This window comes from Muscardinus avellanarius (genome assembly GCF_963383645.1).
Source record: "Muscardinus avellanarius genome assembly, chromosome: 14".
Lineage (NCBI taxonomy): Eukaryota > Metazoa > Chordata > Mammalia > Rodentia > Gliridae > Muscardinus > Muscardinus avellanarius.
Genome location: NC_137800.1, coordinates 87,094,746 through 87,113,838, shown reverse-complemented (window position 1 = coordinate 87,113,838; position 19,093 = coordinate 87,094,746). Strand labels below are relative to the sequence as shown.

The 19,093-nt window shown below is 55.3% G+C and overlaps 1 protein-coding gene across 1 annotated transcript; it reads right to left on the bottom strand.

The window, feature by feature from the left end:
* Positions 1-7,851: 7,851 nt before the first annotated feature.
* LOC308273062 (class I histocompatibility antigen, Gogo-C*0203 alpha chain-like) lies at positions 7,852-9,812 on the bottom strand (the record flags this gene model as incomplete). The annotated part of the gene is made up of 5 exons (XM_080710175.1): positions 7,852-7,853; positions 7,954-8,241; positions 8,798-9,073; positions 9,268-9,537; positions 9,740-9,812. Coding segments are annotated over 5 exons (909 nt in total).
* Positions 9,813-19,093: the final 9,281 nt, after the last annotated feature.

The following is a 19,093-nucleotide window of genomic DNA, read 5'->3' as shown; positions in this document are numbered from 1 at the left end:
TTCCCTGAGCTTATCATAATTAACCGCCTTATGGGAAGCATCTCGCATACCATCAAGAAGACATTGTATCATATAATTTCTCATTTCTATTCCCTCCTTTACATTATAATTCCAGTGGGGCTCCTCAGATGGAATTGCAGCCGTACCAATAGGAAGCCCTGGATCTGTTAAATGACTCTGGTCAGCCCTCTCTCTGGCTGCCTTCAGGATCCGATCACGTTCGTCTGGAGTTAGAGAAGAGGTTAGAATGACATGCAAATCCCGCCAAGTTAGATCATATGCCTGCACAATATGCTGGAATTCCTTGATAAAACCAGAAGGATTGGAAGAAAAGGACCCCAATCTCTTTTCTAGTTGAGTGAGGTCAGGAAGGGAAAAAGGAACATGGACCCGTATCACCCCTTCTGCTCCAGCCACTTCGCGAAGTGGGGCCAGGAGAGAGGAAGATGGGGCTTGTAACCCAGCTGGGTCAGACCCCGGCCCCCATGTTTTATTGCAAGATGGCTGCTGTGGGTCTGCAGAATTGTAAGCCTGTGACCCAGAATGGCCACCAGGTGGCGCCTGTGAGTTGCCACGTGGTGTCCAAGATGGCGGCTGTGACTGGCGGGATACTCCAGCCTGCATGCCCTGGGCAGCAGTAGAGCCGGTAGAGGGAGAAAACAAAAAATGCAGCCGCCAGAAGGGCTGTAAATATTCGAGGTCACACCATTTTGCTGAACGCGTGCAATATTCACTGAGAGCCATCAGCGTCCTAGAGTCTAGCGTGCCCACGGCAGGCCATCGAATGTCATTGGCTAAGTTATATGTCGGCCAGATCTTAGTACAAAGAGAAATAAGTCTCTCTGGGGACAGTTCCCCTGAGAATCCCAGAGCCTGCAGATTAGATAACACACGGCCCAGCGGGGATTGAGAATCGATCTCAATCTTAGATGGCTGACTTCCCCCCATGAGTTGTAAGTGGGCTAGCGAGAACAAAGGCAGGAAACTCCAGCGTCCCAGGGCCCTGCCTAGTTCGGTACAGAGTAGGTGTGACCGAGAAAAGACGTCTCTTGTCTCTTTCACACCTCGCAACCGTCCTGGACGGTCGGAGAACTGGAGGACACCGGTACCGGGTTTTACAGCAGTCAGTCAGTCAGAACCCTCCGAGTTAGGCAGAACCCACTTAGTTCCTTAAGAGGAAGCTTACCGCCGAGAGAGGCTGCTGTGGAGATTTGGCCTGAAGATGGCTGCGAAAAGTTTTTTAAAAATGGCCGCCGACTCCTAGGATTGGTTAGGAATGGAAAGTGGGCGGGAATAAAGATGGCGGGGCCTCCAGCGAGGCCATGACGTGGGAGGGGTCAAATATGGCGGGGCCTCCAGTGAGGCCATGAGGGGGGGAGGGGTTAAAGAAACATGGCGAACCTCCAGCGAGGCCGTGAGGGGGGAGGGGTTAAAGAAACATGGCGGCACCTCAGTGATTACACGTGGACCAAAGATGGCGGGCTTTCCCCCACAGTGATGCCCTGTGGGTGCTTACCGAAATGGCCGGGTCCGGGCAGCGGGGTGGGCGGGCAGAGGGTGAAGGGCGCAATCAGCAGAGAGCCGGCGCAGGGGCCTGCGCCGCGTGGCAGGCAGGGGCGGGCGGGTCTAAGCACTCCAGGCGCAGAGAAGGAATGTGCAGCACAGGCTGGAGTTGGCGGGCCGGTGGGAGAGAGGTCCGCGGGGCCGCGGGCCTGCCCCGGTGATGGGAGCGCGCAGGCCGGCAGTGCGGCCCCATCCTGGGTCTGCGGGCGCGGTGGGCGCGGCGCCAGGCGCAGAGAAAGCCAAGGCGCGCCAAGTGGCACAGTCTGGCCGGGTCCGCGGACGCCGCGCGGGCGGGCGGCTGGCGGCTCGGGGCCGCGGGCGTGCTCGCCGCGCAGCTCGGACCGGGGCGCAGCTCGGCCGGTCGCACAGCCCGGGCTGGGGCGCGGCCGGGGCGGGCGGCGTGAGCGCCCAGAGGCGGCTCGGCGTGCCGCGGGCGGGCGGGCATTCCGGCCCATCCCAGCGGAGCCGTGTACCTTTTTTCAGCAGTTTGCAGAAGTCCGCGGGCCGGGCGGGCGGGCGGCGCGCAGAGAGGGGATGGAAAGTCCGAGTCCAGTAAGCGCAGGTCCAAGTCAGGTCCCAAAAGTCCAGTACGAATTTCGGCACCAAAATGTAAAATTGTAGAAAAATGCGGGGTGCCCCACTAGCATAGAGACACGCCGAGATCCATAATAAATTACAAGAGGCTTTATTCGTGGGGGGTCAACCCCCAGCCCCCGCGTGGCCGCGGGGGCCGGTGGCCGGCGGGAGAATGCCTCCCTCCCTCTCCGGGTCCTCTCTGAACTCCCTCTTCCGGGGCGGGAGGCCTGGTCCCCGGAATTGCAGGCTCCACCTCCTAGCTCTCGGCCCTGCCCCCACTTTACAGACTTGGGAGGGGGAGAAGCAGGGGCTCAGACAGGAGGATCTGAGGCTGAGACAGGAGGATCGTGCAGGTTCGAAGCCAGCCTCAGCTACTGAGTGAAGCTCTCAGCAACTCAGTGAGACCCTGTTTCCAAATAAAATATAAAATAGGTCTGGGAGTATAGCCCGGAGGTAGAAAGCCTCTGGGTTCCACTCCCAGTACCACCAAAAAATAAAAAAATTTAAAAACATTAAAAAAATCAGACAGGCACCTATAATTCCAATACTTGAGGCTGAGACAAGAGGGTCGCAGAAGAGGACAGCCTCAGAAACTTAGGCTCTCAGCAATCTAGCAAAACAAATAAATAACAAAGGGTTGGTAGTGTAGCTCACATGCAGAACCTCCTGGGTTCCATCTTCAGTACAGAAAAAAAATCTACATACTCAAAAATGAGGTGATTATGCTACACATTAGACTTAACTTTTATTTATTTATCTTTGCAGTACTGGGGATGGAAGCCAGGGGCATTCTACTTCTGAGCTACACCCCCAGCCTTATTTTCTATTCTTTATTTTCAAACAGGGTCTCCCTGAGTTGCAAAGAGCCTCACTAAGTAGCTGAGGCTGTCCATGAACCGAGTTCCTCCCGGTCTCAGCTCCCAAGTGCAGCGATTACAAGTGTGCACCACCACGTTCTGCTTTGACTTAACTTTTATAGCCTCCTTAAAAACAAACCAAGTAATTTAATAAGCCAGGCTGGGAGATTTAATTGGAGGATGAAGATCATTTGCATGCAGAGCTAATATTGAAAGGTATGTCTTAATTCCTGTCAAATTTTTCTGTTCTTCTCCTGGTTGTTTTTTGTTTTGTTTTGTTTGCTTTGGTGGTACTGGGGCTCCTAGAAACCCACTCCCTCCTCTGGGCTACACTCCCAGACCTATTTTTATATGTTTTTATTTGGAAACAGGGTGTCTTAAGCCAGCGTGGCTCGCTTCGAACCTGCGCGATCCTCCTGTCTCCGCCTCCCAAGCACAGGGATTACAAGTGTGCGCCACCAGCCAGGCCGGGTGGTTTGAATAATCGATGCTCGTTTCTTTCTGCCTCATTCATCTCAGAGGTTTGATTATTTTCTGAATTAACAATAAAGCAGCGTGTCTGTCTTTGACCAGCACTGCTCACTCTGAGACCCCCCGCACCTCCAGGGCCGCAGGATGGGGCTGCACCTCAGACCTGTCTGGGCTGTACTACTATTGGGAAGAGGTTTTAAAATGTATTAATGTATCAGTAGTGGGAAAGATTTCCAATTTTAAAAATATATCTTTTAAGAAAGCCAGGGCTAGCTGGAAGGAAGGAGGGACTTGTAATTTACATTTCTAAAAGAAGGCTGGAGCCAAAGATCTGGGAGGAAATCCCAGATCCTGGAGAAGCAAGTTCACACATCTTAGGGCATGAAACAAAAGGTGGTTGGAGATGGGGCTGCCCCCACTTCCAGGGCAGATCTGCCTGGAGACAGCAGAGCCAGGGCTAGAGATAAGGTAACACATTTCCACAAGGACTTGGGCGGGATAAAAACACTCAGTAAGAGGGAGTTGTTTGGTATTTTCCATTCAGATTGCCCCCCCCCCCTGTGTCTCTCTCTCTCTCCTGCACAGGGCTGTAACTATATCCTATATTTTTATCTTTTTAATAAACTTCTTTAAATCTTCAGCAACTGTCCAAGCTATGCATATTTATTCTTAGCTTAGGACAAGAATCCACGGTTCTTCTGTTTTTGTGTTTGTGTGGTTGTGGTGGGGGAATTACTTCTCCCCTCACACACCATGCACATTTCATCCGCAACATGGGCCTCCTTCTGAAACGGGGGTTTCTTGCGAGAAAACCCCGGCGAGTTCTTGTCTACGGAGAGCGAAGAATGACACCAGCAGACCTCAGGAAGGGGAGTAAAAGGTTTATTGGAAGCAGCAGGGAAGGGGGCAAGGGTGGCTGAACACCCCCAAAGGGGCTTCAGGTGCAGGATCTGCCAGAAGGGAATAGAGAAAAGTGGCCGAACACCCCATAGGGGCTGTCGGAACTCCGGGGTCCAGTAGCTGCCTTCAGGACAATACTTGAGAGTAGCCCAAGCCGAGTGCCCATCAGTTGCAAACTACTTTCTCCCAGAGTCCATGCGATCTGCCAGAAAAGAGGTACAGGTCACCCCTAGGGGCCTGGTCAGCCATGATGTCCAGCAGAGGCCTTTAGGTCACTACTCAGCCATGATGTCCAGCAGAGGCCTTCAGGTCACTACTCGAGAGTCGCCCGAGCCATGTGCCCTCAGATGCACTCTGCCTTCTTTCAGGGCCAACACGACCTGACCTGCAAGAGAGAGAACAGCTCCCCAAAAGGGGAGGGGGGTCCCGAGCAGGAGTCCTCCACTTTTGCCATCTGACTGGCCAATGCCTGACCACTTGCAAGTCCGTTTGTGGTTAGGGCGACTTCAAGGAGAATTTGCATAGGACATTTGCAAGTTCTTTGAAGGGTCTCCTTTCAGGAATGCCAGACTTGCTCGGTGGGTTTGTTGATTAGAAAACTCAGGATGGCTTTGTGAAGCTCTGGCCTTCTTATCTCCTGAGCCTTTGGAGTTTCAGGCATTTGTCGCCCCTCAGGGAACTCAGGAAATTAACTTTTTCTACCAAGGCCTTTTCCTTATCTGCCTATTTCCTTTCTATCTCCTCACTTCCTTCCTTCCTTCCTTCCTTCCTTCCTTCCTTCCCTCCCTCCCTCCCTCCCTCCCTCCCTCCCCCCCTCTCTCTTTCTATTGCAGGTCTGGGGATGGAACCCAGGGGCATTCGACCTACGAGCTATACCCTGTGCCCATTTTTTATTCTTTTTATTTTGAAACGGGTCTCACTGAGTTGCAGTGGGCCTCACTAAGTAGCTGAGGCTGTCCGCGAACCACAGTCTCCCGTCTCAGCCTCCTGAATGCTGGTTTTACAAGCGTGCGCCACCGCGCCCGGGGGCCAACTCTCAAGCTGCTCTAATCCAAATGCCGGACTACACAACGCAGAGCAAGGAAGATGGATTTGCTCATGGTGTCTGGGGATTCTGGGTTCAGTCTGTTGTGAGGGGAGCGTCTGTACTGTGCTACCTTGTTTCCCTGAGGGAAAGGGCTAAGGACAAACTAATACAGGAATCCCCTCAGAGGCTCTGCCCGGCTTTGGGCCAACTTTCAAGCTGCTCTAATCCAAAAGCCAGACCCCACAACGCAGAGCAAGGAAGATGGAATTGCCCACGGTTTGTGGGGATTCTGGGTTCAGTTTGTTGTGAGGCCAGGGTGTGTACCAGGCTCTGGCCTCCACCATTGCTACCTTGTTTCCCTGAGGGGAAGGGCTGAGTACAAACCAATATAGAACTCCCCTCAGAGGCTCTGCGCCACATCCAGGTGGCTCCCTCTCCAGGACACAGCAGGACCCTGCCCTAGGGCATCTTCACCTGAGGTCCTTCCTGCAGACCTCCTCCTGCCCACGCCCTCTGTCCTCAGGCCTCTCCTCAAAGTCACCTCACAACAGAGGCCAACGCTGACACCGAGAAGACAGCGCCTTCCCTGTGCCCGCTCACCACGCTCTGCCTCCTCCTGACACTCACCTGCTCCGTGAGCACCATCCTGTCCACTCTGCCTGGAGCGTGTCTCCTCCTCGAGGACTCAGGCCACAGCCTGGAACGCTCCTGTTTCCCTCAGCATTGAGTTGTCAGGAAGCCAAACGCACCATGTCCACAAGGGGCTCACAGCAAATGTCAGCTGAGCGATGCTGCGGGCCCCGCCCTCTCTGCAGACAGGCTCTTTCTAGTGGAGCCTCAGCAGATGCTCCTCCAGGGCGCTGTGGCCCCGGGGTGCAGGGCAGACCCAGCCTGGCCAGGCTCTGCAGACACAGGAGGCCTCCCTGCCCAGGCCTGGAGAAGGACGGGGCTCTGGGAGTGCGAGCCCCTGGGGTCCAGTCCTGTGGGAAGAGGCTGTGTCCAGGGACAAGGACAGAGGGGGAGGAGGAGGACGCCCAGCTGAGGAGCGACCACGCCTAAGGCAGGACACGCTGAGCAGCAGCACAGCCCCGTCCACACTCGTCCCCACAGCCTCTGTCCACATGGCGGCAGACTCAGGACTGCAAACACGGGGATTCTGGAAGGTTTTCAGGATGATTTATTAAATCTTTTGTGGTGCTGAGCATGAATGTAGGACATTCACCCTGTAACACACACCCGGCCTAATGTTCTATTTATTTTGTAACAGGGTCTTGATGGTTGATGAGTTTCACTACTTCCTGAGGCTGACCTTGACCTCAGCCTCCCAGGTACTAAGATTACAAGTGTGCACAGCAGGACCTGCCCAGGTGTGATTTTCACTCTCAGGTGTTAGAAATCTTCCTTTCATTTAATTAACTCATCACATTTCCTTGCAGGAATTTGAAATAAAATTCTACATCCAGATTTTTCTTGTCACTAGAGAAATAGGAAACTGTAGGTCAGCGCAGCACTGAGCTGTGTCACAATGGAGACATCCAGCTGCCTCTACGGGGACAGGAGGGCCCAGGTCCTGTGGGGAGGGTCCTGCTCAGGTGGGCTGGTCTCCTCCTTCCTCACACTATGCTGATGGGGACACAGAGGTGAGGACGAATTCAGAGGCAGCTGCAGACAGAGCAGTCAGGGCTCTTGAAGTCACAGTGAGGAGAGACCCCAGGGACCCCGTGTCGCTCAGTCCACAGGAGGCAGCTGTGTCACACTGCAGGGTAAACCATCACGGACAAATTAGATCAGTTGGTGCACGTGGTGACACAGCTCTATAGGAGACGTGGCTGAAAGACGAATTATGGGGGCTGATCTCTCTCCCCGTGGACTCCTGTCTATACTGACCCAAAGGTGTCAGAATCACCCTTCTTCATACTCACAGGCTTCCTGAGTGTAACACATATTTCCACCTGTGGGAAGAAAACATCCTGTGAGAGACTGGGGGTGAGGGGGTCATGAGGAGCAGAGGAATCCTCTAGTGCTGGCCCAGGGAAGGTTCCAGAAGGGTGACTGCAGACCCAGGGAGGACCAGGAGGCACAGGAAGGAGGCTGACGGGCTGGAGCAGCCGCCTCCTGGAGTCTGTCCTCAGCAGGGCCCTCGCCCTCTGTCCTCTCCTGTGGAATCAGGTCTCAGCACCACCTCAGGGCCGAGTGTGTCCTCTACTGCCCCTGAGCTTCACAAGTGCGTGTCAGCCCACAGCACCCAGGCTGGGGAGCGTGTGGGACAGCGCTTCCATGAAGGAGGCGGGACACCAGGCCTGAACCCCTCATGGGACCAGAACACTGACCCTGAGCCTCCCTACCTGCTCTCCTCCTCCTCCACCACACAGCAGCCACCGCGGCTCCAGTGACCACAGCCCCAAGGACAAGCAGGCCGACGACGATGCCCACGATGGGCAGGGTGGACTGAGGAGGCTCTAAGGAAAGAGGGAGGGCAGGGTGACCCCAGCTCTCAGCCCTGACCCTGCCGAGGTCCCGGGCGCCTCCCGCTCTCCTGACACCAGGCTCTGTGCCCACAGCCCTGCTCACCCCATCTCAGGGTGCGGGGCTCGGGCAGCCCCTCATGGTCCACGTGGCACGTGTATCTCTGCTCCTCCCCAGAAGGCACCGGCACAGCCGCCCACTTCTGGAAGGTTCCATCCCCCGCGGGCCTGGTGGCCACAGTCTCCATGTCCTGGGTCTGGTCCTCCCCGTTCCGCTGCCAGGTGAGGCTGATGTCGGCAGGGTAGAAGCCCAGGGCCCAGCACCTCAGGGTGACGCCCCCGTCAGGTCTGGGGTGGCGGCTCACGTGTGTCTCTGGGGCGTCTGAGGGAAGAGTCAGGACACTGAGGCATTTTGTATTTCCTCCATTGTCCACTGAGGCAGAGCCCACGTGACCATCCTGAGGTGGACAGGACAACCAGGGTGGGGGAGGGGCGGCAAAACCAGACTCCAGGCTGCACTCGGGCTCTGGATAATCTCCTGTTCCTTGGAAAGTTCTAGAATCAGTGGAGTCAGCCTGAGGTAGAGGCTCCAGGTCTGTGAGAGGGATTTCAGTTCTGACCTGGGTGGAGGCTGAGGGCTGTGGGAGGCTGGAGAGAGACTCCAAGACCCTGGACTGGGGCAGGAGCCAGCCTGGGGACGTCGCCATGACACCCAGGCCGTGCCAGAGTCAGAGGGAACAGCTACTTCAGGGTCTTTTCCTCCAGCCTTGAGAAAGTGGGTGCTCAGCGTCCTGAGAGCAGGGGGCCTCAGGGTCACTCTGCCCAGGACCTGGAGCCCAGGGCCACCACCCTCTGCAGGGGAGGGTGCTCAGCGTGGGGCGTTTCCCTCCCTCCTGTGGGCGGCGGCGGGAGGAGACTCGGGACCCGAACCCACAGACCTGCGCGCTGCAGGGCCTCCTTCCCCAGCTCCAGGAATCTTAGGAGCCGCTCTATGCACTCCCCCTCCAGGTAGGCCCTGATTTGTTCTGCCACGTGGGTCGCCTCCCACTTGCGCTTGGTGATCTGAGCCGCCGTGTCCGCCGCAGTCCAGGAGCGCAGGTCCTCGTTCAGGGCAATGTAATTGGCGCCATCGTAGGCGTGCTGATAGTACCCGCGGAGGAGGCGGCCGTCGGGCCCCAGGTTGCAGCGGAACAGCCACTGGAGGGTGTGAGAGTCTGGCCCCGCCCCCGCCGTCACCCCCGCCATTAGCCCCGCCTGCCATCGGCCCCGCCCCCCCAGGGCTCTCCACCTAAACTGAAAATGAAGCCCTGAGCCATCCCTGACCGTCCCCGGGTCCGGCCGAGGGTCTCTGCTCGGGGCGCCCTCGCCCTGGTCCAGCCCCGGGTCCCCGCGCCCGCCGGTCACTCACCGCGCTCGCTCTGGTTGTAGTAGCCGCGCAGGGTCCGCAGGTTCCCTCGGTCAATCTGCGCGTTCGCCCTGGCCGTCCTCGTGTTTCTGTCCCAATACTCCGGCCCCAGCCCCGCCATCCACGGCGCCCGCGGCTCCGCCCGCGGGTTCTGGGCGTCGCTGTCAAATCGCCCGATCTGCGTGTCGTCCACGTAGCCCACGAGGATGGAGCGGGGCTCCCCGAGGCCGGGCCGGGACACGGCGGTGGCGAAAATACTCAAGTAGTGCGAGCCTGGGGACGGGGCGCCTGAGTCGCGACCCCCCCCCCCCCCCGCAGGCCCCGGGGTGGGCGGAGGGAGGAGGGCGCGGGACTCGGGAGGACGGGGCGCGGGGCGGGCGGCGCAGAGGGGATGGGGAGGAGGGGGCGCGGGGCGCACACGGGCGGCGGCTCCTCCTCCCCGCGGACCCCGTTTCCCTCCCGACCCCGCACTCACGCGCCCAGGTCTCGGCCAGGGCCAGGAGCCCCGAGAGCAGCAGGAGCAGGGATCCCGGAGCCATGACCATCATCTTTGGATTTGGGCGACTCTGAGTCCAGGCGGGCTGTATGGAGTTTATAACAGGGAACCACACCTCTGAAAACCCGACACCCAATGGGAGAGAGAATGTCGGCCACAGCATGAGTGTCCAGGAAGAGACCAGGCAGAGGGACCTGACAGGTTGGGACAGGGAGAAGAGAAACTCTGGGTGATGCGGAGTTCCTAAAGCCAGGTGTCTCCACCCCAGGTACTTCCTAGGGCCTGAGACCTGCAAGCCAGGCCGGGAACCTGGGACTTGGCCCTGCTCCTCTCCACTGCACCAGGTGCTGGGTGTCACATCATCTCCCTGATTTGTGGCCCAGAGATCAAGGAAGTGGTTCTCAAACATCTTTGTTTCATTTCAAACATATTCTCCAGCTATTCTTAAACTTTTAAATGGACCGCAATGGTAATTATGTTTATGTGGATCATAGCTAGCAATATTTGCTATATTAGAAATTAATACCAAGATGGGTGTGGTAGCACATGCCAGTAATCCCAGTACTAGGGAATCTGGGATGCAGGATCCCAGGAGCCAGCATCAACAAGTAGGGAGGCTCTGTGCCATCTAGGGAAACTCTCTCAACATAAAAAGATCTGGTGGTGTAGCTTACAGGTAGAATGCTTCTGGGTTTTAATCCCCAGGAGCTAATACACACACACACACACAAAACCCACACCCAAATTAATGCGATTTTAAAGTTACTCATTTAGAATATTAATAACCAATTGCATGCTAGTATAATACTTTTAAAACAAAATAATTCTTTTCCAAAATAAAATAATACAGAGCCAGGTGTGGTGGTGCATGGTTGTAATCCCAGTACTTGGGAGGCTGAGACAGGAGGATCGCAGCCTCAGCTACTTAGTGAGGTTCTCAGCAATTTAGTGAGACCCTGTTTCCAAATAAAATATAAAAAATAGGTCTGGGAGAGTAGCCCGGAGGTAGAAAGCCCCTGGGTTTCATCCCCAGTAACACACACACACACACACACACACACACATGCACGCATGCACGCACACACATACATGCTTGCACAGAACAAAAAATAATACAGCTAGAAGAGTGAATATTTTTACATTTGGTTTTGAAAGTTTTTTATTTTTTTCATCTCAGAAAACCAGTAGTTCGGCATAGCGGTACATGTCTGTAATGGCAGGATGTGGGAGGCTGAGACAGGAGGATCACAAATTTGAGGTCAGACTCATCAACTTAGTGAGAATCTCAGCAACCTGGTGAGGCTCTGTTTCAAAACAAAAAATACAACAGGCTGGGAAAATGCTCAACATCATTAGCAACAGGAAGATGCAAATCAAAACTACACAGAGATTCCATCTAACCCCATCCATTAGCCAGGCTCAGGCTTCTCCTCTGTCGACCGCTCACTCGGCACTCCCCATGAAGCCAAAGGCTCACGCTGGGGGACAGGAGGCACTGTAGCGGAGGAGGACCCCGGGGATTTCGGCCACTTCTTCAGGACCTTACTCGTGTCTTCAGGGCTTGCTCAGGCCCAGTCATGTACACACCAGCTCCACAGATGACGACTGCTGATGCGCACTGCAGCTTTATGGTTGGAGGGTCAGGCAGCACCCAGTCCACGGCGGGCAGCTCAGGTCGAGTGGTAACTTGTTGGCCCACGGTCAAGTGTTGAGTTTGCCCCAAGGCCCAGCAGCAAGCCAAGCACTGCTTCTCAAAGGGAGAGTCCTTGTCTGCGGGTGTCGGCAGCGCTTTGCTTCCAAACCCAAGGGCCCGCATGTGATTCACTATGAGGGCTCGCCAAAGGCTCCAGACATTATTTATTTATTTATTTATTTATTTATTGAGGTACTGGGGATGGAACTCAGAGGCATTCTACCTATGAGCTATACCCCCAGACCTATATTTTTATTCTTTATTTTGAAACCGGGTCTCACTGAGTTGCAGAGGACCTCACTCAGTAGCTGAGGCTGTCCCCGAACTGAGATCCTTCTGTCTCAGCCTCCCAAATGCTGGGATTACAAGTGTGCGCCACCGCGCCCGGCTCCAGCATCTCTATTTAACACCGACACCTCAGGTACCACAGGGTCTGCCGGATCATACGGCCCAAGGGCGCAGCAGCCTGCGCAGCAGGTATTGTTTGGTACGGTTGCAAAGCCTTCTGCTCTGGGCCCCCCTCAACACGAGCATATTTATAAGTCAGTGGGTGGATGGGTCAGAATAACACACCCAAGTGAGGAACGTGTTGCCTTCAAAGGCCAAATAAGCCCACCAGGCACTGTGCCTCTTTCTTAGCTGTGTAACATCCAGATGCAACAACTTATCTTTTCTCTTAGAAGAAATATCTTGGCAGGTCCCACACCAACCTCTGCAGTCCTAGAAATTTCACTGAGGTAGAATGTCCTTGAGTTTTCTCTTCTTTTGCAGTACTAAGGATGGAACCCAGGGGCATTCTACCTCCAAGCTACATCCCCATCCCTATTTTTTATTCTTTATTTTGAAACAAGGTTCACTGAGTTGCAAAGGGCCTCACTAAGTAGTTACTGAGGCTGTCTGTGAACTGTGATCCCCCTGTCTCAGCCTCCCAAATGCTGAGATTACACGCGTGTGCCACCACGCCCCACTGGCCCTTGAATTTAAGTTGGTTCTATTTTCCATCCCCTGGGGGTCAAATGCTTCACTAAGGAGCCCAGAGTGGTGGCTACCTTTTACTCACTGGGTCCAATAAACATAAAGTCATCACTGTAAAGGACTGGTGTAATACCTTGTGGAAGAGAAAGCCGATCATTATCTCTGTGGACTAAATTATGACACAGGGCTGGAGAGTTGACAGAGCCCCTGAGGCAGCACAGTGGAGGTGCACCGCTGCCTTGTCCGCTGAAAGCAAATCGCTCCTGGTGGGCAAGCGATGGACAAGTATGGAAAAGAAGGTGTTAGCCAAATCAATAGCTGCATACCAGGTACCAGGAGATGTGCCAATCTACTCAGAGAAAGAAACCACACCTGCTTACAGCAGCTGCATGTGGAGATACCACTTGGTTAAGCTTACAGGCATCCCTGTCATTCTCCAAGGTCTGTCTTCTGCAGAGTTACATGGGGATGTGGTAGAAACGATCAACCACGCATGTTTGAATTTTTTTTGTGGTACTGGGAAAACCTTTGAGCTCCAGCCCCAGCTTGCTTTCTTGCCTGCCTGCCCGCCCGCCCTCTTTCTTTCTTCCTTTCTTCCTTCCTTCCTTTCTCTCTTTCCTTCCTTCCTTCCTTCCTTCCTTCCTTCCTTCCTTCCTTCTTTCTTTCTTTCTTTCTTTCTTTCTTTCTTTCTTTCTTTCTTTCTTTCTTTCTTTCTTTCTTTCTTTGTACTAGGAGTGAAACCCAGGGGCTTTTCTATCTCCAGGCTATACTCTCAGACCTATTTTATACTTTACTTGGAAACAGGATCTCACTGAGTTGCTGAGAGCCTCACTAAATAGCTGAGGCTGGCTTCGAATCTGCGTGATCCTTCTGTCTCAGCCTCCCAAGCGCTGGGATTACAAGCGTGCGCCATCACGCCCGGCTCATATTCTTTATTTTGAAACAGGGTCTTACTGAGTTGCAAAGGGGCTCACTAAGTAGTAGCTGAGGCTGTCCCTGAACCATGATCCTCCTGTCTCAGCCTCCTGAATGCTGGGATTACAAGGGTGCGCCACCTCACTCGGCTGAAGTTCTTGATGGTGGCACTAACCTCTGCGATTCCTCCAGGTAGGCCGTATTGTTTTTGATTCACTATTTTTCCAGGTAGGGCAGCTCTAATGGATCCCATTTGGCCTTTCCCACCATAATAGCTCAGGCTAGGGAGGTACGGATTCTGCCAAGCGCTAAGCATGTCTATTCAATTACATATTCTGGGAGTGGAGACATAAAGGCAGGATGGGTTCGAGGACACACTGGCCTCACTGTGGCCAAACTCCTTCGATCACCTGATTCCACAAGCACCTACTTTGACTGGAGGGCCACAATGACATTGTGTTTGTTTGTTTGTTTGTTTTTGGTGGTACTGGGGTTCCTGGAAACCCTTCTACCTCCGGGCTACACTCCCAGACACCTATTTTTTATATTTTTATTTGGAAACAGGGTCTCTTAAGCCAGTGAGGCTGGCATTGAACCTGAGCGATCCTCCTGGCTCCGCCTCACAAGCGCGGGGATGACAACACAATGACGTTGTGGATCCTCTAGTGTCAACATTAAATACAGCCAGTGTGCGTCGTCCCATAAAGATCTTACCATTTCCTTTCCCCAGAGTATAGTTACCCTGGTGAAAGGCCATCGGATCCCTTGAAGAGCGATGGGAGAAAGATAGATAGTAGAGCTTTCTGGTTCTGTAAAGGGTCCTTCCTCAGGGGCACTGACCTCTCCTTCAGTCAAGGGGTTTTGGGTCCGTAATCTGGCCGAAGTCTGGGAACTGGTTGAGGGGCTGTGAGTCTCTGCTCTTATGACTGATGGTGGACTTTGGTACATTTGTCTTGAAAATTTTCTGCTTATATAAATCAAGTTAGAGTTAGTGGGTTTCCTCCTGTTCCACTTCTGGGACCATCATGACTACTCAGCCAACCCTGTAGATATACAGGAGTCAGACCCTTCCTGCCATTGCTTCTCCTCTGCTGCCCATTATTGTAGGTACGGCCACCTTGCCTTTATGGTTGACAGCTGCCACTTGGTCCCTGCCACTCTGGGAGCCGGTCATAACCACCACACTAGAGTCTCCCAACTGAGCGACTGCGTGTCCTAATCAAGGTTTGTCATACAGAGAGTGTCAACAACAGAGTCCTTCAGGGATACTGGTGCTCCCCTCACAAATTTATTAAAGTACAGCCGAAGGGTATGCACATCCTCTGCATGCATCCATTGTGGAGGAGAAGGCCTTGCATGGCAAACCCACTCTGGCAGGCCAAGCTCTCTGAAACTTTGAATCCCTTGAGTCACAGAAAACCAGGAGATATCAGGCACTTCCAGCTCTTTCCCAGTAGGCCATCTTTTGATCCATACCTCAGCGAACCAACCAAAAAAAGTATTCACAGTCTTTTTTTTTGTGTGTGTGTGGAACTGTGGATGGAACCCAAGGGCTTTTCTACCTCTGGGCTATACTCCTAGACCTATTTTATATTTTATTTGGAAAGAGGGTCCACTAAGTTGCTGAGAGCCTCACTAAGTAGCTGAGGCTGGCTTTGTACCTGTGTGATCCTCCTGTCTCAGCCTCCCAAGCGCTGGGGTAACAGGCGTGCCCACCACGCCCGGCTCATACTCCTTTTAACTGTGTAGCTGCTGCATTAAATCTAGAATCTCTGCTTAATGGTCCCTGATCAATAACTTCAGCTTGCTGGGCGTGGTGGCGCACGCTTGTAATCCAGCACTTGGGAGGCTGAGACAAGAGGATTGCACAGGTTTGAAGCCAGCCTCAGCGAGGCTCTTAGCAACTTTGAGAGACCCTGTTTCCAAATAAAGTATAAAATAGGTCTGGGGAATATACCCCGCAGGTAGAAAAACCCCTGGGTTCTACCCTCAGTAATACACACACACACACACACACACACACACACACACACACACACACACACAATTCAGCCTGGTCTAATTGAGGGTTACTTCCACCATTATCCCAGGCCCTAAAATCCATTCCCATGCATATTCTCCAGGCCTCTGCTTGTATGAATTAGAAAACCGAAGAAGTTCCTTTGGAGTATAATGTACTTACTTCCTCATGGGTTACAGGCTGCTCCCCACCTCTAGGGCCTGCTTAGACCTGCTTCTAGGCTAGAGGCCTAGTGAGTGCTGAGGCTGGGCCCTGAGGAGTACCAGCTTTATCTTGCTGCCATTCCCAAGGCAATGCTGGACTAGTCCATCAGGGAGGTGGGGAAGCCCATTCCACAGAGTGAGGAGCTATATCTCTGCCACAATAAACTCACCAGAAGGCAGGGATTCAGGCGTGCAGCCTCTTCAGGACCCTCCTACATCTTTCATCCCGGATCCAGGATCCCGCTGTTTTTCCAGCAGTGCCCTCCCCTTCTCTGCAGACGCCTTCCCAGGCTGAGAGCCAGCCTCGCGTTGTGATTCAGCGGTCTCAGGGTGAGGACCTGTGTGTGGATTTTGCAGTTTCAGCCCTCGGGATTATGAGAGACAGGACTCTCCGTCGAGGCCCTCCGCAGAGCCTGTGGTTCAGCTCCTGGAGCTTAGCCTTGTCCTGTGTTATTTGTCCAGTGATGCCAGATAGCATCATTATATTCCTTAACTTTCCAGAAATGTTCAAAAGTATTGTATTTAGAGCCAGTACACTTCTCTTGCATCCACATTGCATATTGCTTTAATCAGATCATGTCATGGATTATCAGCATGTCAGTATTATCAAGAGGGTTGTTAGCAGCTTTAGACCTAACCACAGTGGACAGCCAGCTCCAGAAACCACAAAACCTACCACGGAAATTCGTATGTACAAGCCTGTTTCTCAGAACCACTCCCAGTTCCTCAATCTGTATTAGTCAGAATTCCCTAGGGTAACAGAACCCACAAGATACACACATGGTAAAGGTGACTTATCCAATCAGCTTACAGTCTGAAGCAGCACATTCCCAAGTGGTCACCTGCAAGCGGAGAGCTGGAAGAACCATGAGCTGGTCGAATGGTCCAAGAGCTGGAGTCTCAGAATCAGAGTGACCGATAATGCAGGCCCAGCCCAAGATGGAAAGGCCATGAAATTATCCAGAGAAACGAGGGTCAAAGTTAAGTTTGAAGACCTGAAGGCCATCTTGCAGGTGAGAACAGACAGGCTCTCTGGAAGAACCACACATGCCTTTGCGCAGCTTTCTTCTTTTTAGGCAGGCCCAGGGAAGGTTCCAGAAGGGTGACTGCAGACCCAGGGAGGACCAGGAGGCACAGGAAGGCAGACCCAGGGAGGACCAGGAGGCACAGGAAGGAGACTGACGGGCTGGAGCAGCCGCCTCCTGGAGTCTGTCCTCAGCAGGGCCCTCGCCCTCTGACCTCTCCTGTGGAATCAGGTCTCAGCACCACCACCTCAGGGCCGAGTGTGTCCTCTACTGCCCCTGAGCTTCACAAGTGTGCGTCAGCCCACAGCACCCAGGCTGGGGAGTGTGTGGGACAGCGCTTCCATGAAGGAGGCGGGACACCAGGGCTGAACCCCTCATGGGACCAGAACACTGACCCTGAGCCTCCCTACCTGCACTCCTCCTCCTCCTCCACCACACAGCAGGCACCGGGCCTTCAGTGACCACAGCCCCAAGGACAAGCATGCCGATGATGATGCCCACGACGCGCAGGGTGGACTGAGGAGGCTGTAAGGAAAGAGGGAGGGCAGGGTGACCCCAGCTCTCAGCCCTGACCCTGCCGAGGTCCCGGGCGCCTCCTGATCTCCTGACACCAGGCTCTGTGCCCACAGCCCTGCTCACCCCATCTCAGGGTGCGGGGCTCGGGCAGCCCCTCATGGTCCACGTGGCACGTGTATCTCTGCTCCTCCCTAGAAGGCACCGGCACAGCTGCCCACTTCTGGAAGGTTCCATCCCCTGCGGGCCTGGTGGCCACAGTCTCCATGTCCTGGGTCTGGTCCTCCCCGTCCCGCTGCCAGGTGAGGCTGATGTCGGCAGGGTAGAAGCCCAGGGCCCAGCACCTCAGGGTGACGCCGCCGTCAGGTCTGGGGTGGCGGCTCACGTGTGTCTCTGGGGCGTCTGAGGGAAGAGTCAGGACACTGAGGCATTTTGTATTTCCTCCGTTGTCCACTGGGGCAGAGCCCACGTGACCATCCTGAGGTGGACAGGACAACCAGGGTGGGGGGGGGGGGGCGGAAACCCAGACTCCAGGCTGCACTCGGGCTCTGGATAATCTCCTGTTCCTTGGAAAGTTCTAGAATCAGTGGAGTCAGCCTGAGGTAGAGGCTCCAGGTCTGTGAGAGGGATTTCAGTTCTGACCCGGGTGGAGGCTGAGGGCTGTGGGAGGCTGGAAAGAGACTCCAAGACCCTGGACTGGGGCCGGAGCCAGCCTGGGGACGTCGCCATGATGCCCAGGCCGCGCCAGAGTCAGAGGGAACAGCTACTTCAGGGTCTTTTCCTCCAGCCCTGAGAAAGTGGGTGCTCAGCGTCCTGAGAGCAGGGGGCCTCAGGGTCACTCTGCCCAGGACCTGGAGCCCAGGGCCACCACCCTCTGCAGGGGAGGGTGCTCAGCGTGGGGCGTTTCCCTCCCTCCTGTGGGCGGCGGGAGGAGACTCGGGGACCCGAATCCACAGACCTGCGCGCTGCAGGGCCTCCTTCCCCAGCTCCAGGTATCTGTGGAGGTACTCCAGGCACCTGCCCTCCACATAGGCCCTGTAGCGCTCCGCCTCACCAGCCTCCTCCCACTTGCGCTGGGTGATCTGAGTGTCTGTTGTGGTCCAGGAGCGCAGGTCCTCGTTCAGGGCGATGTAATTGGGGCAGTTAGACGTGCTGATGGTATCTGGGTATCCGCGGAGGAGGCGGCCATCTGGCCCCAGGTCACAGCCTAACATCCTCTGGATGGTGTGAGAGCCCTGCCCCGCCCCCGCCGCCAGCCCCGCCCACCCGCAGGGGATCTCCCCTTAAACTGAAAATGCAGCCCCGAAGCTGTCTTGGGTCCCCAGGCCGAGGGTCTCTGCTCGGGCGCCCTCGCCCTGGTCCAGACCCCGGGTCCCCGAGGCCGCGGTGGCCCCGCGCCCGCCGGCCACTCACCGTGCGCTCTGGTTGTAGTAGCCGCGCAGGGTCCGCAGGGTCCCTCGGTCAATCTGTGCGTGGTCCCTGGCTCTCCTCGTCTCCTCCTCCCAATACTCCGGCCCCAGCCCCGCCATCCACGGCGCCCGCGGCTCCATCCTAGGGCCCGCGGCGTCGCTGTCGAAGCGCGCGATCTGCGGCGTGTCGTCCACGTAGCCGACTTCCATGTACCGGGGCTCCCCGAGGCCGGGCCGGGACACGGCCGTGTGGAAATACGACATGGAGTGCGAGCCTGGGGACGGGGCGCCTGAGTCGCAACCTCTCCCCGCAGGCCCCGGCATGGGCGGAGGGAGGAGGGCGCGGGACTCGGGAGGATCACGGGCGCAGAGGGGATGGAGAGGAGCAAGGGCGCCCCCTCCCGCACAGGCGGCTCCTCCTCCTCCCCGCAGAGCAGGTTTCCCTCTGGACCCCGCACTCCTGCTCCCAGGTCTCCGAGAGCAGCAGGAGAAGGGTTCGAGGGGCCGTGCACCTCATCCTAGGTGTTGGGGAGACGCTCTGAGTCCAAGAGGCCTGCGTGTTTATAGCACGGAGTCACAG